The following is a 16,587-nucleotide window of genomic DNA, read 5'->3' on the forward strand; positions in this document are numbered from 1 at the left end:
TTCTTCCTTTCCACTCCATTGTATTCCTTTTGCTGTCTTTTCCCTTTACTTTTTTACAATCCTCAGAATAGAACCAATCTATCCCAGGGTCCTCCATTTTTTTTCATTCAATTCCCTTAATCATCTTTGAAGATATTAAGATTCTGAAGACCTATCTCTTAGTATTAGAATGTTAGCAGAAGATCATCATACAGCCTCTTCTAATTGCTTAAAAATACCTTTCTAGGTTTCTTTGGACCCTTGTGTTCATTTTTTAAAATGCTACTCAGCTCTGCTCTATTTATTAGAAATTTTTGAAAGTCCTGTATTCAAAAAAAAAAAGGTTCACTTTAGGATTCTATTAAATTTTGTAGGGTAACTAGTTCTTGTTTGTAAACCTTTTCTCTTTAATCTGTGGAACTCCTGTATTCCAAGCTTTCTTGTTGTTAGTAAAAAAAACTAGCAGGTCTTATGTGATCCTAACTCTGGTTCCTCGGCACTTGAGTTGCTTCTTTCTGGGCATTTGCAGTATTTTTTCTCTTATATGGGAGCTCTGGTTTTTGGATGTTATTCTTTCAACTTATCTTTTTATGGCTTCTTTTATGAGTTGATGGTTATGTTCTTTCTACCTACACTCTAAACTCTGCTTTCCGATTCTAATAGATCTGGGCTATCTTTATGAATTATTGAAGTATAGTTTTCAGAATTCTTTTTAGTATTGTTTTCAGGAAGTCTAGTGATTCCTAAATTATATTCCTTTGATTTGTTTTGAGGTTAGTTATTTATAGCAAATGTTTTATATTTTTTCATTTTATTCTAATATTTCTTGTCTCATGGGATCATTGATTTATAGTTTATTCTAATTTGTATGAGCTCTCATTTGATATTCTTCCAATTTTTACCTCTATATTTTTATCTTCTGCTTCATTTTTTTCAATATTCCTATAACCCTTGTAGAAAATGCATTTCCCTTCCCCTTTTAGTTTCTCCTTGAAGTTATGGAGATTAAAGTTAAGATCGCCTAGACTGGATTTGAGGGCAGCTCTATATCTACAGCCATTTTTAAATACAGATTAAAATCATCTTTGGTTTCCTCATCATTGCAACCTTAGTTCTTGAATTGGGACTTTGTGCCAAGATTAGGCTTCACTTCTTCCTTACTTTTGGATGAGGTGGTCCTCTTGACTTGGTTTTGCCCTTGGTACCCTGGGATACTTCTTGATCTTCGGGACTTAGTTCCCCTTGGATCTTTGAGATTCTGAGTATTACTTTTTGGGGATCCTTTAAGGGCTTCTTTGTTCAAAATGCTTAAGACTTTTGTGTGCCTGAGCTATCACAAACCACTGTAAATTTCTGGTTGTTGTCATGCCTCCATAGGTCGTTACTGCTCCCTAAACATCCTGGAACACTCCCAAGAATCCTTCCACTCTTGGTACCTTTGAAATGAGAATCTTTTTTTTTAATTATTAATAATTACTTTATATTGACAGAATCCATGCCAGGGTAATTTTTTTTACAACATTATCCCTTGCACTCATTTCTGTTCTGATTTTTCCCCTCCCTCCCTCCACCCCCTTCCCTAGATGGCAAGCAGTCCTATATATGTTAGATATGTTGCAGTATATCCTAGATACAATATATGTTTGCAGAACCGAACAGTTCTCTTGTTGCACAGGGAGAATTGGATTCAGAAGGTAAAAATAACCCAGGAAGAAAAACAAAAATGCAGATAGTTCACATTCGTTTCCCAGTGTTCTTTCTTTGGGTGTAGCTGCTTTTGTCCGTCATTTATCAATTGAAACTCAGTTAGGTCTCTTTGTCAAAGAAATCCACTTCCATCAAAATATGTCCTCATACAATATCGTTGTCAAAGTGTATAATAATCTCCTGGTTCTGCTCATTTCACTTAACATCAGTTCATGTAAGTCTTGCCAAGCCTCTCTATATTCATCCTGCTGGTCATTTCTTACAGAACAATAATATTCCATAACGTTCATACACCACAATTTACCCAGCCATTCTGCAATTGATGGGCATCCATTCAATTTCCAGTTTCTAGCCACTACAAACAGGGCTGCCATAAACATGAAATGAGAATCTTACAGGATGTATATGTTTCTGTCCCTTCACTGGTTGAGCTGAAAGTCATAGACTTCTTGGAGACACTGTTCTTTTCTCTTATACAGTTTTGGGGTAGAATTCACTGATAGTTTATAATTGATGTTCTTGATAATTATTCTGTCTGGTGTGAATTTCCCCAAACTGTGTTGGGGGAGTTGGGAAGCCCGCCTCCCTAGAGAGAGCTATTGTTTCTCAAATTCTCCTATTGATTTATTCTTGTGGCTATTTTTGATGCTTTACCCCCTTTGTCTCACTGCTATCCTCATTCTATTAATCCTCACCCTTATAGATGAGTTGGTAGAGGGATGAAATACTGGAAATAGCTTAAAGGTAGTTTATTTAATCCTCCTGATCTTTAGTATCCCTACTTATATAATGAGCATGAGGTACCAGAGCTGTTCCCTCGAAGGGAGCTGTGAGCTTCTAATGAGGTCATGTAAACAAAGTGCTTTTTTGATGGCTGCAGTGGATAGTAAGAAAGTGTAATAAGATAGACTTATCTTCCCAAGTTAAAATCTGGCATCAGACACTAACTATATGACCCTGGGCAAGTCACTTAACTCTATTTGTCTCGGTTTCCTCATCAGTAAAATGAATTAGAGAAGAGAATAGCAATAGTATCTGGGCTAAGAAAGCCCACAAGGAGTTAGATATGATTGAAAAGTGACTGAAGTGAAGACAAAGTGCTTTAAAGGCAGAGGACCTGGGTTACTATCCTGGCTGTCACCTTCAACCACTTTTGTGAACTGATGGGGTGAAACTAGACCTCCAAAGTGGCTTCTGACTTTGAATATATGATCTCATGATTTGTGAACTTTGGGTATCTCCAAAGACTAAGACTTTGGGGAAGACCTTTGTAAATGTGAATTCATATTTTTGTTCATATAGGGAAACTGAAACTCCTGAAAGTGAAATGACTTGTGCAGAGTCACACAGTAAGTGTTGCAACTGGGACTGGAACCCAAGTTTTCTGACTCACCAGTATTTTTGGACACTATACCATTCTTGTCTTACAAATGACTGTATAGACAGAAGTAGAACTTGAGTGAGGGATCAGGGTTAGCAATACAGGGTTGAATAGTCAGTCATCATCAAAGAAAGTACAGTGAAAACTGAGGCCAGGATCAATTCAGTCAAGAAAAGCTAGTGAGAAAGCTGTTGCTTTCTAGACCCAAGGCATTGAGAATCACCCACAGCTTTAGAGCCAGGGGAGAAGACAAGGAACCGTCCAAAGGAAGAGCCAACAGGATACATTTTAAATAGACTCCTATAAAGAACAGCAAATGAAAGCATGCCAGCAATAGAAATCGGAATTAAAGTGGGAAAGTCGTAAATTACTTAGGTCACTTAGATTTAGTGCTTTAAAGGCCCGCCTAACAACCCTTGAAGAAAGGCAGTTATTTCCATTTGACAAATAAGGGAACAGGTTTAAAGCGGAGACACTGTCCAATCTCACAATTATTATCATGAACAGAGTTTGAACCGTTTTTGTTCTGACTGTGGGATAGCACGTGTTCTTTACTGAACTATTCTGACTTTACCAATTGAGGATCTATTGGTATTCCTAAAAACTGAGTATGTCTGTTAATGTGGAGTGTAGGTTTTTGCAGTTATGCCTTTTACTTGGTACTGACTTGGCTAAATGTTGTGAAGAAAGAAGACAGTGAAAATGTGGTCACAGGCAAAAGTTTTGCTCGCTGTTGCATATGCCTCTGAAGTAATTAATCCAGAAAAGGAATATTTTATTGCAAAGAAATAAATGAGGCAATATGCAGCTGACAGCTCTCCTACCTGAGTCGATTCATTCTTATGGCATGCTTTTGCTACCTTCCAAAACTTGAACAAGTTCAGTTGTATCCATCCCATAAGTGCACCGATTGAGGCACTAGGCAGTTTACAAATAAGGTGCTAGTCGCCTCCGTACTCAGAAATCTCATAGTCTCATGGTCAAAGACATATACACAAATAAATAGAATGTCCATTAGGATAAGGGTTCTTCCTGTTGCCTCTACTTCAGCGTCTTCCCTGTTTCTTCCTGAAACTTTGAACTTCACCCCTAGATACTCCCCCAGGTTCTAAGAGGTAAATTTCTGCCATTCAGTGGCCACAACCAAGCTGACAGCTCAGTTCCCTGCCTTCAGCTCAAACTATCTACCTTATGCATACCTTCTCCCTTTCCCCCCTCTCCTCCCAGCTTGAGGCTAGGACAACGGTGGTGCTTGAGGATGTTTGTCTTCCTAGGACTTAGGCCAGTTCCTGGGACTTGCTGAGCACTTCACAAGTTCTGAATAACTCCGAGAGCTACAGTGTGGTAGGAGTTAAGGTGAAGAAGCCATCATTATTTGCAGGAATAGTTAAAGAAGGCTCCATGGAAAAGAGAGCATTAGAGCTAAACCTCCTGGGACACAGGATCTTCAGAGATATCGTAGGCCTAGGATGTATGCTTGAGAAAACAAGGGGCTCTTCTAGAAGGATATATCTGTAGTGTTGTGTTAGCCATATTTTGAGGAATAAATATGTATTTCATTGGATATATCTGTAGTGTCGTGTTAGCCATATTTTGAGGAATAAATATGTATTTCATTTTATTTCTTGAAGTCAGGGGACAGAATTCTAGAATATACGAGCAGAAAGGTAAAATGATTTATCTAAAGTTTTATGGGGAATTAATAGTAGAGCAAGCCAAGTCAGGAAGCATTTATTAAATGCTTGCTGTGTTCCAGGTATTAGACTAAGCCCTGGGATACAAAAAAGGGCAGAAAAGCCTCCCTGCCCTCAGACAGCAAGCAAACGTCCTGTTGATGGGTTGAATGGGGCAGCATGTGACCCTCTAGCTGAGAGTTGAAGGAAGCCCGGAGGCCGAGATGTCATGAGAAGCCAAGTGTCCCGAGTCTGGCTCTTGTTAGCTGCTACAACATGGTCCAGGAAATTGGAACCTATTTGAGGTCATTTTTAAGGAAAGTCAATGCAATTTAGCAAGGAAGCCCTGGACTGAGAGGAGAGATACAAGATCTGTGGGCTCCTTCCCTCTTTCCCATTCACTGTGGGGCTGGGAGCAAATATCCTGCCCCTCTCATGCCTCTAATGAGGGCTGAATCTGCGATCTCTGAAGACCCTCTGACCTCGGACATTTTCTGATCTATTTAGTGTAATTCAAGTCCAAGTCTGGAGCTGGAAGGGATATTAAGAAATGATCGAATACATTCCCAACATATTACATGCAAATAGTGGCCCCTGAAATATTGAATGATTTTATGAAATTCATAGCTAGTAAGTAGCAGAGTCTGGATTTGAACTTCTGACTCAGATTCTGCCACACTAAAAACAAGACTCCAAATGAGAGAATGTTCCAGGTATAGATGCTCTTTGACCCTTAGTGTTCATGGTTCTTAGGCTTCATCTTAATTGGATAATGCTAGTGACCTCTCCAGTGAAAGGAATGTAATTACTTAGGCAAGAGAATTCGTAGTGTAAATCTCACTGGCTTTCTCTGTTCTGATGGGATCTAAGCAAGTCTTCCTTTTTTCTTACCCAGATCTGAAGATAAATGGCATTGAGTTTTCATTAACTGGGACTCTGAGATTTTAAGCTTTGCAACAGTCTGCCCCAGAGAATTGTCTTTAGTGAAATTCTTCCTTTTGTAAGGGAAGCTCTGTAGCTGATTCTGAAAGGTTTTTTCCTAAGCCTTGGCGAGTCCTGGATTCCTACTTCAGGAGAGCCAGTATTCAAATTGGTGAAAGTACTTTTTCTGTGACAGTTAAAAAAAACAGAAGTCTTTGAGAGATGGGAGGGAGTGCAACTTGGAGGGAGGGGGGGACTTCCTGTCCAAGAAGGGAGGAAAACTTAAGGCTTGGCTTCTTTTGGAAGGAAAGGAAGAAAAGAGGCATGCATAATTGGAGAGTGGTATCCTTGCCCTGTTGGTTATGACAGGAAAGGGCTCGGTGGGAGTGCAAGCAGCTTGAGGAATCCTGGGTGGGGGTGTAGGGGGGTGCACCTTAAGCCTGGGGGCTGGCAGCTGTCCATGGTGCTGAGCCTTGTTCTGCTGCCCTGCCTGTCCCAGCAGCAGCTTGTCCTTGGCCCAGGAGGGCTACTGGAGCTGCAGCCAAGGGATCCAGGCCAGAGATTACTCTCCTTTCTTCCCCTTGCTTCAGCACGGCAACAGAATGGACTGAGGGCGGAGATTAGGGGAGGCAGCAGTGGTTTGGCAGCAGCAGCTGAGAGAGCCTCGGATAGTCATCGGGCAGCCCCCAAACCTGAACCAGCCCCAATCCAGGAGCCCCTCCCCGGTGAGTTCCAGCAAGGGTGGGCAGACATTCGGAGGGGAGGGGAGACAGGGGAAGGAGGCGGGGGGGGGGCGGTGTTCCTTGGTTCTCCCCATCCATCTCTTTTCTAGTTCTTTAAGGTTGGGATAGTGGGGCTGGGGGGGAAAGATGAAGGTGCTGCTTCCTCCCAGGGCAGAGTTGTAGACTGGTGAGGGTCAGTGGGGAGAAAGGCTTCAGGGCATCTTGAGACAGGTTCAGTCCTTGGGCTATCACATAGGGGTACCCTTTACCACCTTAGTGCAAAGAATTGGTCCCAGAATAACTCCCTTTGCTGCCTGATTGTCGCTCTGGACAGTGGCCATCTTTTAGAAGCCAAATGGCTCGGAAATATTAGAGAGGCTTCAAGGCAGACACACTTTCCCCACCCATTTCTCAAGTCTTGGGTAAGGCATTTGAATTGCAGGATATATGATGGGGTGGAGGGGGCAGCACTTTGATTCCCACGGCTAGACCTGGGAACTGGACACTGTGAAGTGAACACAGAGGGGCTTTTATGCAGGAATTAGCTGTGCATTGCAAGCGTGTGTGTGACTGTGTGTTTGTGTCTGTGTGTCTGTGTTTTCCCAGCACGCAAAGGGGATTTTAAAACTCTGAGTGGTATCTGCCGTAGGAAAAGAGATTCTCGAGCCGGGCTTCCAGCCTCTGAGTAAGCAGTTCTGGGTCACACTGGGAAGCTGCACAACCAGAGAAGCCCTGACCCCCCCAAATCCCCCCAAAGCGGCCCCCTCCTATCTCGGAGCATCCGGCCAGGGGGGAGATGTGTTTAAACTTCATGGGTCATCTCTGCCTCCGAACCCACCAGAGTACGGTCCCCATCTCCATCACCTGGCAAGGTCAGACTCACAGACAGGATCTCAGAATGCTGTTGTTTGTACTCTGCTGGTCAGACAGTGGGTTGAATGGGTTGGGGCGAATATAGAAAAGTTAAGGAAAGAGGGATCCTTTATGCAGGAGGGGCAAAAAAGGTGGAAAACTGAGGTGTGTACCAGGGTGAGAGAGACATTACTTTCAACTAGCTAAATGTGAACGAATCCTCATCCTTAGGATCCTAAGGACTGGAACTTCGATGTCATCTTGTGTATGAAATGCAGTGTGAGTTCAGTGGCAATGATTTTGACAGGGAACATCATCTTATTTTCTTGAATGATTCCAAGATTCTGAATGATAGAAATGAAATTGAAAAGATTTCTAAGATTATACGCTGGGTTCTGAGATTAGTGGGAATTGCTTAGTGCTGCAATGCTGGAAGAGATAAAGGCCAAGATTCTATTAAAATAACTCATGTAAAGCCAACTCCTTAGGAGGTCTGTCCTGTTTATATGCTCCAGTTTGCAAAAGAAAGTACTGGGAGAAAAGAAAGGGAGAGAACATGGCTTCTTCCTAAACTTTCAAATGAAAGTGGGAAACAAATCATCTGCCAGATTGAGCTTTGTGGTCAGCTTTTGACCCATTTCGCCATTTATTTTTTCAGTCAGAAATAATGGGGATTGGTGGCATCTTGTACTGTTTAACAGTTCAGTGAGCTTCAGTGGGAAAGGGTGGTCTGAATTGATACTTGTCTGTTTTCTTGAATCTACCATACCAGAAACTTGCATGCCAATTTGTTCAAATGGTTCATTTTTTTTAAAGATCAGGGGTCAGAAGATTAAATTCTGTTCTTAATGTCATTAAGCTTCACAGTTTAATACTGTTGTGTGAGAGTGGTCTCTTGTGTTTCTTACTTTGTTCAATTCTAGAATCATCAATAATTAAAACAGCTTGTATAATTAAATGATGTTTCTTGGGTTATTTTCTTGATTTTCGTACCTTGGTTGCAGGTAAGCCCACTGAAATTTTGCTTTTAGGAATCTTAGAACATAGAACTTAGGTCTCTTCCAATTCTGATATTCTTAGAACATAGAATGGAGAATGTCTGGTTTGCAAAACATAGACCTATAGAATGTTAGCCCTGAAAGAGGCCCTTAGAACATGTTACCTCAAAGCTAAACTACTATATTGATAAAATATCTGTGTTATAACAGGTCTTAAAAATTATAGATCATAGAATGTTATATCTGGAAAGGAACCTGAGAAGCTTATCCATGGCTTAAATTACTTAAAACCTCCTTAATAATTAAGTTGGGTTCAAATTCACTTCTAAAGCTGAAGAAAATGATACCATTTGAATCCTAACTCTTTAGTATAGTATTAGGTATTAGTTCTTTTTTGTTGTATCTTTTGTTAATGCTGTGGTTTTTTTTTTTTTAACATTTGTTGATATCACCTTCATTGTCAAATATATATATTCTTCCCTTCTCCACTTAAACAAAGAAAATGGAAAATAATCAGTTCAGCAAAACTAACCAAGATGTCAATTAAGTCTTCATGGAACGGAAAGAGAAACATGTTCACATTTCTTTTTTTGGTGAGGCAGTTGGGGTTAAGTGACTTGCCCACTGTTTGAGGCTGGATTTGAACTCAGGTACTCCTGAGGGCCCGTGCTCTATCTAGTGTGCCATCTAGCTGCTCCCATCTCTTCTTTAGGGCCTGGTTTGGCTATTATAATTCCACATCATTTCGGTTTGTGGCTTTGTTGTTTCCATTTCTTTTTTTTTTTTTTTTGCAGTGTTTGTGGGTTGTTTTTTTCATTCTACAAAGTTCAGGTTGTATCAGTTTGCATCACTCTTCTTATGTTTCATGGATTTCTTTCTACTCGTCATTTCATGTGCACAGTAAAATCACATTATGTTCCTGTGCCCCAGTTTATTATGTTGTCAATAGGGAATGATTGCAGCTCTCTTTCACGCTAGTTTAAACACATACACACTCACACCTCTGTGTATCTGCAGATAGGAGGATAGGTACATAGTGTGTTTATGTACAAGTATAGATCTTTGATACATGGAAAGTCTTTAATTTTATTTTTAATTTAATTTTTTTTTGTGAGGCAATTGAGATTAAATGACTTGTTGAAGATCACTCAGTTAGGAAGTGTTAAATGTCTGAGGCTAGATTTGAACTCAGGTCCTCCTGACGCTCAGGCCAGCGCTTTATCCATTGCACCATCCAGCTGCCCCTCTTTGTGTCTTTTACAATTGACATTGGACACAATGCTCTGTTTGTGATAAATGCTTAAGAAATGCTTGTAGAAACTGGCACCATGGTACAGCTTTCATAGAAGTGAAGATGAGAGCCCGAACCAGTGATGGGACACTTGGTGGAAGATTTCAGTTGAAAACGGGTTTTTTTTTTTTTTTAAAGCAGATGTGACATCCAGATTAGGATATAAATTACAGAAGCAATGTACTATTGTGGAAAGAACCAACTCTGAGCCAGGATACTGCAGATATGACCCCCAGTATTTATCAGGTGACTTAACATCCCAGTCTCTTTATCTGTCACCTAGAGATAATTCAGTTTACACTGTCTGCTTCACAGAGTTTTGTTGGTGAAAGTGTTTGGTGAAGGAATGAGAAGAATTGGGATAGGAGCTGAGCCTATGATTAGCATAGGGTCCTCCTCATTGCTGATAAAAATAGGTAGATGTTTTCTTTGTTGTCCTTGGCCGTCAAATCACAGAGGAAGGACTCGAACCCGGCTCGATGGTTTGAGGCTGATTATAGAGAATAATAAGAAATAAGTCATTGTGTAAACCCATGATATAGATTTTGGGCATAGTGGTTTTTAATTCAATTTTATTCTTCCTCAGTGGGGGAAAAATCCATTTTCTTTTCTCCTTTCTCTATCTCCTCCTCCTCCCCACTAAACAAACTTGTAGTCAATATAGTCAATAAAACTAATTTTCACATTAGTCAAAAAAAAAAAACAATAACAACTATGTCTCAATCTGCACAGTAGTGTATTTTATTTTGTGTCTTCTGGAAGTGAGTTTGGTTAGTGATTTGATCGAGTTCTTAGTCTTTCAAAGTTATTTATCTTCCAAATGTTGTTATTGTATGAATTGTTCTTCTGGTTCTGCTCTCTTCACTCTGTATCAGTTCATACAGTTTCTTATTTTCTCTGAATCCATCCTCCTCTTCATCTCTTACAACCGAGTGGTATTCTAATAACATTCTCATTCCGCATCTCATTCAGTCATTCTTCAGGTGATTAGAGTCCTGTTCTTTGCCACTACAAAAAGAAATGCTCTAAATAGTTTTGTGTATATGGCCCCTTTTCTTCTTTCTTTAATATCCTTTGGCTATAGGCTTAGTAGTGGTATTGATTGAAGTAATGCAGAGTTTAGTGACCATTTGGGTATAGTTTTAAGTTGCTTTCCAGAAACTGTTTCAATTCAAGCAACAGCTTTGCCAATAATACATGAATGTATCTTTTTCTGCAGCTGTCATTTTCTTTTTTTTTAAGTCAATTTAGCTTGATTATAATTTAATTTGCATTCCAATAATCTTAGTAATTCGGAATATTTTTTGTATAGCTTTTGATAGCTTGAATTTCTTCCTCTAATTTCCTGTTCATATCCTTTGAACATTTTATCAGTTGGGTAATAGCTCTCAAAAATTATCATAATTATTCTTTTTATATCTTGGATAAAATGAGACTCTTTTCAGAGAAAACTGCAACAATAACTTTATTTTATTTTTGCGAGGCAATTGGGATTACTTAGGGTCTTGTCTTAGGGACTTGCTTAGGGTCACACAGCTAGGAAGTGTTATGTGTCTGGGCTCAGATTTGAACTCAGGTCCTCCTGACTCCAGGGTCAGCACTCTATCCACTGCACCATCAAGCTGTGTCCAACAAAGATTTTTTTCCCCTATCCCCTTGCATATTAATTTTAGCTGTGCTGCTTTTGTTTGTCCACAAACTTTTAAGTTGTATATAATTAATCTTTTCTTACTTCCTGCCCTTTTTTCTCTTCTTCACCCAAAGTCTAGATGCAAATTCTTACCTTTTTTTCCCTTTAAATCCTCTTCAAGGTCTCTCCTCCATGATTAGAGTTTGACTACATCCTGCTGAGCTTGCCCTTCCTCTGGCTCCCCTTCTTTCCTTCCCCTTGTTTTCGTGTGTGTAGGAGGGGATTCTTCTTGCCTTTGACCATTTTGGATGAGTTCAGGGATCTCCCACTCCTCCCACCCTTTCCTTGTTGTCTTTTATATTTTCTGCTTGCATATCCCAGTTTGGGAGATAATTTCTCCTATCCTTTTTTCAACCTCTTTCTCCCTCCAATTCTTTTCTTTTTTTAAGCTCAACAAAACATAACAAAACAGACGTGCAGAGGGCATAGTGGGTAAGATTACCAGACTTGGAGTCAGGGACCCCTGAGCTCAAATGGGGTCACCTGAAGTGATGGGACAACGGCACGCCACAGCTCTCATCTTTTACTTCTTTATGGTAGGGTTTGGATTTTGTGGGGAGTTTTTGCTTCATCTTTTCTGTGTTTATTCTTAATCACTATGTTTGTATTTCAAAGGCTCCTCTCTTCCCTTCCTTAAAAATCTTCCCTTGATGTGAGCAGCCCACTAGTGTCATCCTGTGGATGACTTTCCTGTCTTTCTTGATGAACCTCCCCGAGATAGCCCTCCTCTCTGGGGTCCTTGGGTCTCTCCTCTGCTCTCCTTTAATCTCCTCTGTCATCTTGGCTTCTGATTTTATCATTCAGCTGAAACTGTTCTCACCAAAGCTCCCACGTTCTCTTAATTACCAAATCCAATGGACTAAGTCCTCATACTTTTGTGCATCTCAAGCCACTTTTGATCAGCCTCTGCTCCCGCATATTCTTTCCTCTTTATGTGTTTTTTTTTTCTTTAATTCTCCTCCCTCTCTGACCACATATTCACAATCTCCTCTGCTGGATCCTCCCCAGATCACGCCCTCTAATCTTAGGCGTCCCTCAGAGGGTTTAAGCCTGTGGCTTCTTCTCTCTCTGCTTCACTTGGTGACCTCATCAGTGTCCCTAGATCCATTTCTATGCAGATGAGTCTCAATTCTGTTTATTCAACTCAAGACTTTCTCCTATATCACCAACTTCTGGATGTCTTGAACTAAATATCCTATAGATATATTTTTTAAAATAAATTTTATTAATATACAGTTTTTACATCAACAAAATTTCTTTCTACACCTCTCCCTGTCAGAGAACCCTCCCATATAACAAATACATTTTTAAGAAAAAAAAAAGAAAAATAGCAAAACTGATCAAAACAGTGGAAAAAATGAGAATATATATGTGTTCCATACCCAGGTACCCCTACCTCTGAAAAGGAGGATGGAGACTGGCAACTGAAAGAAAGAATGGATGAGCATTTATTAAATGTTTACTATGGCGAACACTACAATAAACCCTAAGTGCATATAACAGCAACAATTATAATTATAATAAGAATAGTTTTCATTTTTAAAATTAGCATTTTAAGATTTTCCAAGTATCTTACAAATATTATCTCATTTAGCCCTCTCAATAACCTGAGAAGTAGGAGCTGTTATTATCCCCATTTCACAGATGAAAAAACTGAGATCAACAGAGGTTAAGTGAGTTGACCAGTCACACAGCTAATAGGTGCCCGAGACCAGATTTGAACTTTGATCTTTTTGATTCAAAGTCCACCATTCTGTTCGGTGTGTCACCTTTCTACCTCTGAAAATAGAAAAAAAAAAAAAACCTAATAGTGCCTCTTGTCAAGGAGGAAGCAATCCATGAAAGAAGGTTAAGCTGCAGGCTGGATGGAAAACCCTAGTGGTCCTTGGAGTGAAGTGATGGCAGATGCCCCGCACATCAGATGGCAGTGCCATAAATGTTTAGGACCTGACACAGGGCTGATCCTCAGGCTGATGTCGGGCCTAAGGAGCCAGAGGCAGGGCAGGTGGAGATCCCTGGTCCTCTGTCTCAGGGGCAGCAGGCTCTTAGCCTTAGTTGGCCTTTGCCTGTTCCTAGATGGTCTGGGGCTAGGGGTAGGCACAAGAGCAAGCTTTGATTAAGCCAATGTGTTGGGTACTGTGCCGATACAATTTGTGGTGTTCAGGTGTTTCAGTCACGTGTCTCTCTGTAACCCCATTGGGGGTTTTCTTGGCACAGATCCTGCTTGGTTTACCATTTCCTTTTCTAGTTCATTTTACAGATAAGGAAACATGAGGCACACAGAGTGAAGGGACTTGCCCAGGTTCATGCAGAAGATGTCTGAGGCAAGATTTGAACTCAGGAAGATGAGTCCTTCTATAACTGCAGCCCTACACTTTGTGCACTATGGCAGCCCCCCAAAGCTCCTCTAACATAAGGGGTCTCTACCCATCTCGGTTCCAATCTGTAGGCCCAGGAGCCTTTGGACAGGTCCGGAGCCCCACCTCTGCAGTCCCTGTTCCTGTTGTTCCCTTTCCCGTGGAGCCCCTAGACACTCGTTTTAAGGCGTTAGGGTTTTGTCAAGGCTTGAGGTTGGTCTTTCTGGCCGATAGTTTTTGAATTCTAATCTTCTATTTCTAAGCCACAATTCTTGTCCACCTCTAGTCCCTCCTGCCTCCCTCCCATTCTCCCCAGTTTCCCGGTAGCCCCTAAAACCACATCCACTAGCGCTTCAGGTCCATTCCCCAAGAGACAGGACGGCGTCCATCTGGCCCTGCATCTTCTGTGCTCCCTGTTCCTATTTCCAGTTCTGTTGCCAATACTTTTCTCTGGCTTATGTGATAGCCGGCTACGGGCCACGCCAGCTTAGGTGGCGACACGGGTTCATTCTTGGTCTCTAGCTACCCCAGCAGAAGATGCCTGAAGTTCTTTTCATCCAGCAGTGTACAGATCACGCAGGACCTCCTGCCCTCCCACGTGTCTCTGGGAAGAGAATCCGTGCTGTGACATGGAATTTTGTAGGAGAAGGCCCGGCTCCTTCCTCAGCTGAGCCCCCTCCCCTACAGAGCCCCTCCTCAGACCCCTGAGCTCTGAAGCTCAGAAGGATGGGGATGACTTGTCTAGTCCAGGGCCCCGCGGGGTGCGCAGGTCTCTGCCAACCCCAGCCCTGAGCAGGGCACCTCTGCGGACCTTAGAGCTTGCTCTCTTCTCCAGGCAGCGAGCACAGATCTGCCCTCTGCACCTTTGCCTTCAGCTGGAGCAGCGGCTCCGAAGTAGAACACCGCCAGGTCACAGGCGTTTGAACAGTTCTGAGCAGCTCTTCCCCAAGGTGTCTTTTAAGGGCATCAGGAATAAGACTTCTTTTTCATCCTTGGTTCCTGAGTGCCTGGCACAAAGTTTAGGTTTGCCAAATTGAAACAAATTTTCAATAGTTATGACATTACAATAGCCAGTCCATGTTTGATTATTCCCATTTCATAAATCAGGCAGCCAAGGCTTAGAGGTGGTATGAACTGACTTTTCGAGGTCACCCAGCTATTAAGGAGTCAGAACTGGGGGTGAGGCTTTGCCCATCACTCCCTAGTTCCTTTTAGGGCTCCCCTCTCCTGGCAACCCTCTGGATAGTTGAGCCCAACGTGGCGGGCTGCCTGGTACTACCAAAAAACCTATGTTGCTGTCTTTAACACCAAGATGGGTCCTTGGTTTTTTTTACACGTACCCCCTTCTCTAAAATCTGCAGCCAGAGTGAAACCTTTTCTTATCCAAAAAAGAGGAGGTAAGCAGAGTGATCTGTGACATTGCTCACACCCAGGACCACCCACTCTCCTTCACACCCATGGCTCCCTCTTCTCCTTCCCAAGGACAGCGGTCTGCCTCATTCTTAGTTCTCCGGCTCATTCGGTGTTCTTCTGTTCTGTGATGCTCCTTAGTGCTCCTCTCGAAGGTCGCTTAGTCAATGCAAATGTTTATTATATGCCTCCCAATTCTAGGCTGAGCTCCTTTACCTTTCTGGGTGACCTGGGCCCCCTTGACAATCTGGGAAAACTTCGGACTCCTTCTCAGAAGTTTATGTAAAACCAGATACATAAAAGTAATTGCAGGATTGCAAAGGAAACTAACTATATTGAACTACTTTTTAAATTGTTTAATCAAAATATTTTTGGGGGTTCACATAACCCTAATGCACTGGTGTTAAAATTGTGAACTAGTCCACCATTTTGGAGAACAGTTTGGAATTGTGGGCAGAGGATTCTAAAATTGTGTATACTCTTAGACCCAGCGATCCCGCTGCTGGGCGTCTACCCCAGAGAGATCAAAGAAAAGGACCTACATGTACAAAAATACATACATAACAAAGAATTGCAGGTCAAGGAGATGCCCGTCAACCGGGAATGGCTGAACAAGGAAGAGCCTATGATTGTGAGGGAATACTATAAGAAATAATGAGCAGGATCACTTTAGAAAAACCTGGGAAGGCTTACAGGAACTGATGCTGAGTGAAGTGAGCAGAACCAGGAGAACAGTGTACATCGTAATAGGAATCAGCATAACAATGATCAAGTGTGATTGACTTTGCTACTCTGATCAAGGACTCAAGATGAAAAATGCTGTCTACCTTCAGAGAGCACGATGAATGAACACTTGAGTGCAGTTTGAAGTTATCGTTTCTAACTTTATTTTTCACGAGTGTATGTGTGTGTGATAGTTGATATCATATTATTTGCCTTCTCAAAGGGGTGGGGGAGAAGCAAGGGGGAAATTTGGAACTCTAAAGAATTTTAAATAAATGTGAAAACATTTTTGACATGTAACTGGTTTAAAAAATATATATATGTATATATATATATATTGTTTTTATTTTTGTTTGTTTGCTGAGGCAATTGGGGTTAAGTGACTTGCCCAAAGTCACACAGCTAGGAAGTGTTAAGTGTCTGAGACCAGATTTGAACTCAGGTCCTCCTGACTTCAGGGCTGGTCCCTATGCACTGTACCACCTAGCTGCCCTTGAACCACGTAGCTGTAACTGGTAAATAGTAAACAAAAGTTTAAAAAATATTTTTTAAAGAGTTAGGGCAACTCTAGGGAAGAATCACTGGACTAGGAAGAGACCGTGTGTTCACAGGTAGGGACTGACAGGCCCTCAGAGGAGAGTTCTGACAGGTGGAAGTGTAAAGAAAAGCCCCATCAGGAAGCCGCACTTGAGATGGGTTCTGAAGAGGAGGTAGGCGTTCCAAGAGGCAAATGTCTAGAGGAAGACACCAAGCACCAGGCACGGCCCGTCCGAAGGTGCCCAGTGGGTGACAATCTCTAGAGAGAAAAGCTATTAGCTGAGGCTAGCTGAGGGCAGACCGTGGAGGAGCAGTCATGTGGCAGCATTAGGAATCCTCTTGAGCA

The 16,587-nt window shown here is 41.6% G+C and overlaps 1 protein-coding gene across 7 annotated transcripts in view; it reads left to right on the plus strand.

Moving 5' to 3' along the window:
• OSBP2 (oxysterol binding protein 2) overlaps window positions 1–16,587 on the plus strand; it is a 243,366-nt gene that overhangs the window by 119,433 nt on the left and 107,346 nt on the right. For 4 of the 7 annotated variants that reach the window (XM_051973135.1, XM_051973136.1, XM_051973140.1 and 1 more), the window contains one exon: window positions 6,252–6,386. The exons of 2 other annotated variants lie outside the window; for them this stretch is intronic. In XM_051973135.1, coding sequence (XP_051829095.1) covers window positions 6,252–6,386 — 135 coding nt within the window. Of the gene's footprint in view, window positions 1–6,251; window positions 6,387–16,587 lie in introns of those variants that run through there. One more of the 7 variants, XM_051973142.1, reaches the window with a different exon arrangement.

This window comes from Antechinus flavipes, chromosome 1 (genome assembly GCF_016432865.1).
Source record: "Antechinus flavipes isolate AdamAnt ecotype Samford, QLD, Australia chromosome 1, AdamAnt_v2, whole genome shotgun sequence".
Classification (NCBI taxonomy): Eukaryota; Metazoa; Chordata; class Mammalia; order Dasyuromorphia; family Dasyuridae; genus Antechinus; species Antechinus flavipes.